At 37.4% G+C, this 12156-nt stretch overlaps 1 protein-coding gene across 1 annotated transcript in view; it reads right to left on the bottom strand.

The window, feature by feature from the left end:
- The window catches only part of LOC129230500 (nose resistant to fluoxetine protein 6-like), a 121369-nt gene that overhangs the window by 33988 nt on the left and 75225 nt on the right, over positions 1–12156 (bottom strand). Inside the window, 3 exon segments of the mRNA XM_054864902.1 lie at positions 3337–3430; positions 5249–5363; positions 6521–6756. Of these exon segments, the coding sequence (XP_054720877.1) occupies positions 3337–3430; positions 5249–5363; positions 6521–6756 (445 nt within the window).

Consider the following 12156-nt stretch of genomic DNA (forward strand, 5'->3'; position numbering starts at 1 on the left):
CCAAACTGCCCCAAGAGACAACATTGTATTGTACCTTGGGACACATCATATTATATCATGGGACACACTTCATGATTCAGAAAACAGGCACTAGAACAAATTTTGCACCAAAAAACAAAACAAAAAAGTTCTTTATGGTAATGAATTAAATCATGAATAATGAATCATGAAAAAAGAATAAAAATTATTATCTAACATTGAATGTGTTTAAAAGACTACATCAAATTAGAATATTTTTCCATGTTCCTAAACATATCTTAATTATAAGAACCATGCATATGTTGTACCTTGGGGCGTGTCCTAAGGTACAATGTTTTTAGCTGTCCCAAGGTACAATCACACACGTGGTTTAAGAATAATCAGAATAATGATCAATCTAGATGCATTGTCATTGTTTTCTCACAACTAAAATATTTAAAGCACTTCTCTATTGTAACAAAATATAATTCAGTTATTAAATTCACAAATACAAAGACAGAAAATGAAATAAAAAGGAAGAAAGTATTTACCTATGAGCAATCGAATTTTCTTTCTCTCACAAAACCATCAATTTTACTCATTGTTGCTGATTTTTATTATGGCACCATTTAGTGGTGAAGGTTACTATTAGAGATTAACAAAAACATGGCTGCTAAAAATACAGGGTGTCCGAAAAGGCCTTGACACATTTGAAAAATTCATAGAAAACCAACAAATTGTCGTATGAATTTGCGATTTGCACCATAATACTTCGCAGGTTCAAGAGTTTTTATGACATCGAAAAAAAATGAAAAGGGGGAAAAAGAGAAGAAAAAACGCATTTTGCAGCCAGGATGTCAGTATATGCTGACGGTTTAAAAGTTACTTTTAATTCGTTTTTGTTGACATGGGAAAACGCAAAAAGGAATGAAAATTACTGAACGAAGAATTACAATCATAGCATATACTGACATCCTGGCTGCCTTTTTTCTTCTTCTTTTTTCCCCCTTTTCAATTTTTTCCCCGATGTCATAAAAACTCTTGAACCTGTGAAGTATTATGGTGCAAACCGCAAATTCATACTACAATTTGTTGGCTTTCTATGAATTTTTTAAATGTGTCAAGGACTTTTCGAACACCCTGTATATTCTTAGAAATTAACAGTAGTGTCTGAAGGTACAAGCGTCCCAAGGTACAACGCTCTCCCCTACAATGGATTTTGCCGGTGAGAATTTCACATGAAGTTTTTTATACTTCCAGCAAAAAAAAAAAAAAGCTTTTGTTCAATTTCATCTGTATCGATCCTCATGAAGTCATTCGAAATTCTTACGGAAGCATGATTCTCATTTCCAAGGATTCATTCCCTTCAATTATTGTCTATGATTCTGGAGTAGATTCACTTAAGTAGAAGGAAATTCGCTTTGTTATTTTACTTACTTTAATGGTGGTAGTAAAGTGGATGAGAGGATAGAACAGCAGATTATAAATATTATTAAATTTCAAGAAGTTAGGTTGATAAAAAAGGACAGCTCAGTTGCAGTTTTACTAAATAACAGTCATTAAATGCATTGCAAACAAAGTCCTTCTTTTTTAGAAAGTCTAAACAAGTTTGAACTGATTTCATTCTAAAAAACATTCTGAGGGGCTGCTCCTTTTTCCGTTCAAGAAATCTTGTATTTTGCGATACAAAAGCACAATTTCTTATACCAAATCATTGTAAGCAATATAAATATAAATATAAATGAATAAATAAATTATAACTTCGAATAAAATACGTTTTATACATGAAGTCTGAGATACACTGGTGTGCAAAAATTAAGGACGAAGTCGAAAAATTAGCATATCAGCTGAACGAAGAGGCAGAGCGAACAGAAAGACCAATCAGGAGATTAAGTAAGGTGATGTACGGTAGCACATGTGCAGATATGCAGGCAGACGTAATGGGGGAGTGTCTGAGTAGTATAAAGCATGTTGTCGGTGTAAGATCAGTATTTCTGGCAAAGAGATTGCACGCCGTATAGCAGTTAAAATCACACCGAGTTGCTGCCTCAGCGAGAAATGATCGAATAATCAATCTGTTAGACGACATCTGGATGCTTTTACCCGAGGTCGAATCATTGGGAAGTTGGAGGAAGGCCGCAGTGTGACAAGTGTGGCTGCAGAGTTCGGAATTGCTCACAGCATCGTTTCACGACTTTGGAGACAATTTTAAACTACAAGAACAGCTATCCGGGGGTTCAGTAGTGGTCGTCCACGAGGAACCACACCCGCAGATGACCGGTATATTGTCTTACAGGCCAGAAGAAACAGGCGGCAGACAGCGGGAGAAATTGCTAGACACACGACGCAGGCAACTGGACGACCGATATCGCCTTTTACCGTGGCCAGAAGACTGCACGGTGGTGGTCTGTTTGCACGACGCCCTATACGATGTGTACCTCTAACGCCTGCCCATCGGAGAAGGCGTTCTCTGTGGTGCCGGGAACACCGGAATTGGAGAGACAATGAATGGGAACGAGTACTCTTTACAGATGAAAGCAGATTCAGTCTGAGTAGCGATTTCATCGCATACTCATCTGGACAGAGCGGGGAAGCCGCAATCATCCCTCGAACATCATTGAAAGGGACGGGTATGGAGGTCGCGGTGTTCTAGTTTGGGGAGCCATCATGCTTGGTAGTCGTACAGACCTTCACATCTTCGACGCAGGTTCAGTCAACGGAACCCGTTATTGTAACGAGATTCTTCTTCCATATGTGCGTCTTTTTAGAGGCGCTATGGGTCAGCAGTTCCTTTTCATGGACGACAATGCACCATGTCATCGCACAGTAGCTACCGAACAGCTCTTAGAAAGTGACGATATTGAACGTATGGATTGGCCGGCACGATCTCCAGACATCAATCCTATCGAGCATGTGTGGGATTTTCTAGGCAGACGCTTGGCAGCTCGTACCTTACCACCCGGAACAATTCGGGAGCTTCGATTGGCGCTGCAAGACGAATGGGCAGCAATGCCTTAACAACTCATTGACACCCTCATTCTCAGCATGGGCAGACGCTGTGAAACCTGCCTAGCAGTCAGGGGAGATCCTATCCCCTACTAAAGACCAGATGTTTCTTGCGGGACACCCATCACAGGGATGTTTCGGCCTTCAGTCGCATTGCGCTCCATGCTAGTTTTTCAATAAAGCTTCTTTTAATCCCTCCGATTTCTCTTTTAGTAAGTGTTGCTTACATTACACATGTCCTTACGTATTGGGGATCTTACGGTATTAAATGTGTTGATTTGGAAAGCTTTTGTACAAAGGTATATTGAAAAAACCGTCTCGTCCTTAATTTTTGCACACCAGTGTATAGATGTATATTAATTCCCCTCTTACATGACAGCAATTTGGTCGTTGTTTGGCTTGAAGTACTGCTTCGTTTCACAGTTAACGATCTTCGTTGTGCCTTTAACTTGAGCATGCTTTGGGACTAAAAGAAAATGTATAGCATAAGAATAAAAATTTGTTAAAAATAAACTATTTCATTTAATTACATTCATTGAAATTTTTGAAAACATAATTAAAAGCATCTCTTTTTTGCAAGGTACACTTAAGAGATGAGGAAACATACTTGAACTTCTTACCAGGAAATCGTACAATAGTGTAATAAAGTGAAACGCATAGTGAAACATGTTTCTGGGCGCATCAACTATTTGCCCTCGTCTCCCCGTTATCGAAATATAAAGTCATAAAATCTGCCAAAATTTCAAGAAAAGTCGCCAAATTTAACGAGTTTCGGTGCGTAATGTCCTGCTACATGCTGGCGGAGAAATCGCGTGTACATTGACTTTCTCGCCAAGTCTCTACGCTTGGCGCTTTTCTTAAGCTTTGATAGACTTAAAAACCTTATATCTCGATAATGGGGACACACGGGCGAATATTTTTTTGCCTTAAAAAATGCCTCAATTTACTCTTTCGATTCCACCCCCCCCCCCTTTTTTTTCATTATAACACTATTCGTGTGGGTTCCCTGGTAAGCAGAAAAAGGTGCATCGAGATCTTTTCGGGAAACATCCCTTTTTCCTCAAAAGAATCATTTACTTCCAGAGAGGTCAGTTGATGTAAATAGAAACGAACCGAATCACATGACCACGTTCGTAGAATTTTTTAAAAATAAACTATTGATGAGTGACGGTTATAGTGCACCTCGAGATTGTTAGGTCGCGCAGGTTAAAACTAGTTACTCTAGAGCAGCGTTTCTTAAATTGTGTTCCGCGGAACCCCAAGGTTCCACGAAGCTCTGTCAGGGTTCCATGAGACTTGCATGTTTTCATTCCACATCTTTCAAATTTGTCACTTAAAAAAAAAATGCTTTCCCAAATTAAAAAAAAAAAAATTACTTTTACTTTTGTATACTAATCTGAGCTTTATTACCCATCAGGGTTAGCAACTATAGGAAAAATTTTATTTGTCGCCTGAAATTGTGCCTTTAAGATCAAATTTCGAAATTTTTCCAAGATCAGTCATGAAGCACCTCTTTTTCACTTTTGTACACTTCAATTTCGAAAAAAATCCGGAAGCTACTGACCCCCTTAATATCACCAAAGATAGTTTAAAAGTGACTTCAATGTTGAAAAACTTATGGAAGGACACCCCAAATTCCCTTTCCTGCATCATTACCAAATATTGCCTAAAATTACTATTTTGACGCAAATATCCAATATTCTGCTATTAATACTAGAAGGATTAAAAAATTGAGAGTTAAAAAAAATCATTAAAAAAATAATAATTAAAAAAAAAAGATTTAGAATGACAAATTGGTACTAAAAATGAATAGATCATTTTTAATGGGTCCTTAAATTTAAACGAGCAAATTTATCTTTCTAAACCATTATTTTTTTTTCTTTTTTTTTTCTTTTGAACATGTGTAAGTTTAATACTCCAACGAAATTCATATTTCAAACATAGTGAAGTAACGGCTCCATTTCGGAAGTTGTTTGTAGTCACTACAGTTAAAAAGAGTAGTTGTAGTGGTGCTGGCAGTGATGCAAATCCACCAGGTCTAACGATACTAGACCAGGTCCGTGAGTTCAAAGACGTTCAAACAGTCCAAAAAAGAGCGGCTTCCCAAAAGTCCCCCCCCCCCTTTTACACAGAACTGGATGGCACCGCCTGGGTTGAAAGTGTTTGTATCACTACAAACACTTTCACCCCAGTTAATTCGATCTGTAATAAAATAGTTGTGTTTGTAGTTAACTATGTAAAGGAAGTAGATTTTCACCCCACTGGGTTTGCTAAAGCCACTTACTTTGTTCCATTATGTTGTAGACATCGTTCTCCGTGCAGACGCTCGGCATACAAACTCCCATCCTCAGCTCTAAGAAATACAGCCAGTGAGCATTTCTCGCTGTCTCAGCAAAGCTCTATGAAGTTAAAAACAAAAAATGAAAATTAAATGTCTTATTGGCCAATTAAACAGTTCACAGTCATAAATTACATGCAGCAAAACTTATACACTGCAGGCCGCACCACAAAATGCAACACCAAAAAGGAGTAGACACAATGAAACAAAACTTTCACTGTGACTATTCCTTGATTTCACTGTGTCCTACTCCAATGTTACACGTGATGGCAACATTGATATTAGAAAATGATTACAAAATGAAAGCGGCACACTGCACCCACAGTTGGATTGACATTATGGGATGCTATCGTATGCGAAGCATGGTCACTCAACCCTAATATTCATTCTCAGCAGTATGACAGCCTAACAGTACGTTTGTGTCATGCTTCGGTCACATGTGTTGGTACTCATGGCGAAGCTCCCAGTAGCCATGTTTCAACAGGGCAATGCTCAGTAACACACAGCAAGGATCTAAGGGGACTTCTTCCCCAATATCAACTTCTTTCGCCTGAGCGATCAAGGCCGACTAGAGGCCATTTCAGCCTAGTTGGAAACTAGGGGCCCGTCCCTTGAAAGGGTCCGTTGCGCAATCGGATAAATCGGAGTATAAATTTGGCTTGTTTTAACGGTGGAGGGAGGGGGGGCAGGTGACCAAACTGAGAAGGGGCCACCTTGGCTCTCAGCGAACCTGTGATGATGCCCTGATTTATTACAAATGAAGTATATCTGGGGTCACTTGAGACTGTAAATTGAACAGCCTATGAGTTTGATCGAATTAGAGGCGCGTTTGCAGTAACTGTGTTCGAGATGCTTCAATCCTCTGGGCTGGTGGATATCGTCTTATGCCGGATGCGTATGAACAACCATTACTTTGCTAGAGATCATGTAAAATTTAAAGATTGCTGATGGCTACCATGTAAAAACGTCATCCATCTCCTTTACACTTAACTTTGCATACTCAGATCATTTTTTCATTTCCAAACAAGGTCTTTGAACACTATTCGAAGGGAAGGATTAAAAAAAATTGAAACATATCTGCAATTACTTACTGGTGAGTAACGAGGACGAAAATGCAATCTCGGGCTGTCAGAAATTTGCATGTAATCGAGACTTTAATTAAAACTTGCAAATTTTCATCTAAATCGGGAAATTCCGAAACAAGGGGCTAAAAGTTACCGTGTTCTTCTTGGTAATGTTGATCAGCTCTGGAACCTGGTGGAAGAGCGTGTACATGATGGGTTTCTTGGGCAGGAGTGGCACGAAGGTGGCCAGGCAGTACTTCCCCACCTGATGATTGCCATCGAGATCCTTGAGGTCCGGAATGACGGTGTCCACGCATTCGTCGTAGTCTCCTACGTGGCCGAGGTTCCCCACCAACATACCAGCACCAGGTTTTCCCCAGGCATCCACGACTGCAAAGAGAAAGAATTTTTAAAAAAATTAATTTAGTTACTAACAATTAAAAGTCTTCACAATCAAGATTTCAGCCAAATGTTCACTCAATGTTCTCAAAAGTTGTAATATTACACAAGTTTCAGTTTAGCTTTTCATATTTCTTATTCGTTTTAAATCCTCATATATATAATAGCCAATGATCGAGTAACACTCCTGACTTCATCAACAATGAAACTCGTACCACGGCATGATCATTTGATAATATGTTTTGGTAATGTTTAACATGCAGGGAAAGGCTTTATTGTGACAAGGCTGAACTAGATCTGGAAACTTAACTGTTTTACTGGTAATAAGACTGCGTCATTTCAGGGGAATGAAGAAACGAAAAAGGGTTCAACAACGAACGCTATCTACTGGAGTTTAGGTTTATTCCACTGGAGTTAGAGTTAAATTTTCAACTATGAAAATATCACCAAACAGGCAATTGCATCGTTCAAATGGAGAAGCAATTTTTACCCGTCATATCTTGACGGGCGATTTGCTAGTATTATAATAAATATTATTTTATACTAGAAAATTGCCCGTTAAGGTATGACGGGTTAAAATTTCTTCTACGTTTGAATAAAGCAATTGCCTGTTTAGTGATATTTTGATAGTTGAAATTGTAACCCCAATTCCAGTGAATTCACCTTGAACTCCAGTAGATAGCGTTCATTCTTGACCACATTTTCGTTTCTTCATTCTCCTAAAATGACAATCTTACCAGTAAAACAGTTAAGTGACCGGATCCAGTTCAGCCCTGTCAAAATAAAGCATTTCTCTGCATGTCACACATTGCCAAAATATATTATCAAATTTATATATAACTTACTGTGAATTTGGTGCATCAAAAATGAAATAGTGCCGTCACGCAAGCTATGGCGCGAGTTTCATTGTTGGTGACGTCAGAAGAGAAGATTTGAGATTATGTTTTTGGGCTTTAAACTTCTGTTCAAACTATGAGAAAAATACTTTCAAAATTCATAGTTTAATTTAGGGATAGTTTATGGTTAAACATCCACTTGGCAATATCGAACTTTAACAGAAAAAACAGTAAAATTAAAAGAAGCCAGGAATTTTCAAGTTCATTAAACTATTAAAAAAAGGAAAAAAAAGGAAAGAAAGGAAAGAAGAAAGAAAAGAAAAGAAAATAGAGTCCTCCATTTGCGAACTTCGAAAAAAAAAAAGAAAAGCAATTTTTGTTTTTTAGCTAGATGGAGCATTTAAAAGTTTAAAATGGATTTAATAGCATCTTCAGCGAGAATTTTTGTGGTTACTGGTAACTACAGAGTTTCAATTTGTTTCAATTCAAAATTTTCGTATTATGACATATTATGTATGTGATCGCATACACATATCGTGCATAACTGATTACCGGAAGTATACCCTCAGAAAAATTGATGGGAGCATCACTGTCTTATAGTATTTTAGAAGGCTGAAAGGGGTATGTTGCCAAATGGCAAATCGATGCATTTAAGGGTTCTTTCTAGGAACCATCTAATATTTATCGTATACAGCATTGATTATTTATAATGAATTCAGATATTTATTCCACTTCTTATTTCGTTAATGAACAACTTTTTATTATTATTATTATATATATTTTTAAATATTATTATCATTTTGTAGCTGAAACTTTTTCGTTTATATTATTCTAAAAAAGATTAATGTACTGAAAAATGATAGATAATAAATTTTTTAACACAAGTTGAATAAAATGATTCTTCGGAACGACCTAATTTATTTTTGGGCTATTTTGCATTCTTTCACATTTTAATGCAACTTCTTGGGAGAATTGGGATATTTTTCATTTTTTAAAAATATTTTAGCATGGTCAAAAACATGGGGCAAGTTATTATCCTTTTTTTAAAATTTTTACTTATTTTCTCTCTTAAAAAAAGAGTTTCTCTTAAACGAAAGTCTGCCGTTGTTTTTATTTTTGCTGCTGAGGTCACAAGTGCGTAACAATCGCTAGGGTTCATCAAAAGGCGATATCTTGCCAGAAAAGACAACCACGCACTCCGGTTCAAGATGGCTTTCATCACTTGTGACGTCACACGATGAAACATTTTGGCTTAAAAATCAGACATTCAAAAAAATAATAATAAATACATAAATAAAAATTAAATGCTGGGAAAATAAAAATATTTTCCGGGTTCATGTTATTTATTTATTAATTTTAATTTTATTATTATTAATTATTATTAATATTATTTTTTTTTTTTTTGCTAATTTCAGTGACTAGAAGTAGTACTTTTGACTGAAAGAAACATCGAGGATTGCGTGATCGTAAAACCCGTGGATCCGAAAGTCCTGAGGTCGGTCGCTAGCAGTTACGTTAGGCAAAAGGAATTGGAATGCCTCCATCCCCCTTCAGTGTTGGGAAGAAATCGTGGAGATCTTACGACCCACACTTGCCACGAGTTGGTATGACATTTAGGACCCCCCATAAACTTTTTAAATTGGTTGGGTCCGGGGTCACTTATTTGCCAACTGCCAAGCTGCCTAAAACGGTTTCATTTCATTTTCTGAAGAAAAAAGTGGTCACCTAATGCTAACTGTTACTGATGACTTTATAATTATGTGCATTCACTTTTTAACGTTAAGCTATCAAAACCGAATTGCATCACAGATTAACTCAAAAAAAAAATAAATAAATAAATAAATAAAATAAATAAAATAAAATAAAATAAAGAAAGAAAGAAAGAAAAACAGAAAACTACCGTTAATATAATAAACTATCTTTTTTCACAGTCAGAATCAGCAACTCAACAAAACATATTCTCAGCAAACGCAAAGTTCAAAATGGCAGAATGAAGAAAGGCTTGTTACGAAGCAAATTAGCTCTATTTCTTTCGTAAATACATCTCTTTTTGTGTCAGAAAAACACTCAAACGCTTGACGCGTTTACAAAAAGAAATAAACATCGCGCATGACAAGCTAAGAAGAGTAAATAAAATAGAAAAGCAAGCTTTTTGTTAAACGATAATATGCAAACCTTATACCTGAATTTAGCTGTTTATTTTTAAGATTCAAAACGGAATTTTGGCGTTCAATGAATTTACTATTACTGTGGTTGAAGGTGGTTTATTGTTCTTATTAATTTTTTCAAGAAATTTTTGTCTTGTGCTTATTTGTTTATTTATTTTTTACCATTTTATTTGTTTATTTTGTCTCGCAATCGAGGAGATTTCTTCACATTTTTTTGTAGTAAGAGAGGGGGAAAACGCACGATTATCCCCAGGTTAGTAATGAAATAGACTGCAACTTTTTAAATAAATGTTGAAAAATATAAGGAGTGTACCATGATTTATAATATAGTATACGTATAATTTATAATGGCGTACTTTTATGGGAATAAAAAGGAGAAAACAAAATACATTCCTGGACTATTTTCATTTTTAGCAATGAAATTTTAATTGGCAATAGATAAGTTCGGCTTATAATCAATGCATAACAAATAAATCCGCTTGCCATGTTTTTAAAAAATGCATTGTAAACGATAGATTGTCGAAACAAATTATTGATAGGTTATATTTAACATAAACATTTATTTACACAATATATACACTGAAGTGACAAAATTCATGGGATAGCAATATGCAAATATACAGATGGCAGTAGCATCGCGTAGAACAGGTATAAATGCGCAGTGCTTTCGCAGAGCTTTCATTTGTGTTCAAGTTGTTCATGTAAAGAGATTTTGACGTGATTATGACCGCACGACGGGAATTAACAGATTTTGAACGCGGAATGTTAGTTGGAGCTAGACGCATGGGTCATGCCATTTCGGATATCGTTAGGGAATTCAACATTCCCAGGTCCACTGTGTCAAGAATGTGCCGAGAGTATCGAATTTCAGGCATAACATCCCACCATGGACAGCGCAGTGGTCGACCGCGTGCACTTAACGACCGAGACCGGCGACGTCTGCGTAGAGTTGTGAATGCTAACAGACAAGCAACACTGCGTCAAATAACCGCAGAAATCAATGTGGGACGTACGAGGGACGTGTCCGGTAGGACTGTGCGGCGAAATTTGTCTTCCTTGGGCTATGCCAGCAGAAGACCGACTCGAGTGCCTTTACTGACAGCACGACATCGCTTTCAGCAACTCTCGTGGTCACGTGAACATATCGGTTGGTCCCTAGATGAATGGAAAACCGTGGCCTGGTCCGATGAGTCACAATTTCAGTTGCTAAGAGCTGATGGTAGGATTCGAGTGTGGCGCAGACCCCACGAAGCCATGGACCCAAATTGTCAACAAGGCACTGTTCAAGCTGGTGGTGGCAGCATAATGGTGTGGGCTGTTTTTAAATGGCATGGACTTGGTCCTCTGGTGCGACTGAACCAAACAGTGACTGGAAATCCTTATGTTCAGCTACTTGGAGATCACTTGCAGCCATTCATGGACTTCATGTACCCCAACAACGATGGGATTTTTATGGATGACAATGCACCATGTCACCGGTCCACAACTGTTCGCGATTGGTTTGAAGAACATTCTGGACAATTCCAGCGAATGATCTGGCCACCTAGATCGCCCGACATGAATCCCATCGAGCATTTATGGGACATCATCGAGAGGTCTATTCGTGCCCAAAATCCTGCACCATCAACACTTTCTCAATTATGGATGTCTATAGAGACAGCATGGCTCAATATTCCTGCAGAAGACTTCCAACAACTTGTTGAGTCCATGCCACGTCGAGTTGCTGCACTTCGCCGGGCGAAAGGAGGACCTAAACGATATTAAGACGTATCCTATGACTTTTGTCACTTCAGTGTATATATATATGTAACAAGGTTTGTCCCAATAGTAATGAGGCGTTCGTACTACAGGCGCTGTAGTACTAACGCCAGAAAAACTATAGTGCAGATAATAACACTTAGTAAAATCGATGAGCACGAAATGGTTGATTATCACAATCATGCTAGTCTATATCATTATTCTCTCTCTCTCTCTCTTTTTCTGGCATCTCGCTTTTATAATCGACTAATTTTAGCAACCTGGTAAGTTCTACAGTCTTTCTCCTTTTTGGAGACGATCTAGTTTTCTTGCCAAATCTGCCACCAGTTTTGTCAGCAAAAACAGATAAAATCTGTAAAAGTTGTTTCACTTTCACCACGGTAAGAATGAAAGGAAAACAACTTGCCGTTGACACCAAAGTCAGCTCTGCGAACTTTAGGTTGGTAGCTTCCAAAAATGCTTTTTATTATTATTATTTTTTTAAGCTTAATTCGACCCTAACTGCTCCTATACAATGAACATTACTAGCAGGAATGGAAACCACTAAACATTCAAAGAAATAAATGGTATGAAAATATAAGTTATGAGCTAATATACCCGCAACAAAACTACTGTCAACAAAATAGAAC

The sequence above is a fragment of the Uloborus diversus genome, chromosome 9 (assembly GCF_026930045.1).
Source record: "Uloborus diversus isolate 005 chromosome 9, Udiv.v.3.1, whole genome shotgun sequence".
In the NCBI taxonomy this organism is placed as follows: Eukaryota; Metazoa; Arthropoda; class Arachnida; order Araneae; family Uloboridae; genus Uloborus; species Uloborus diversus.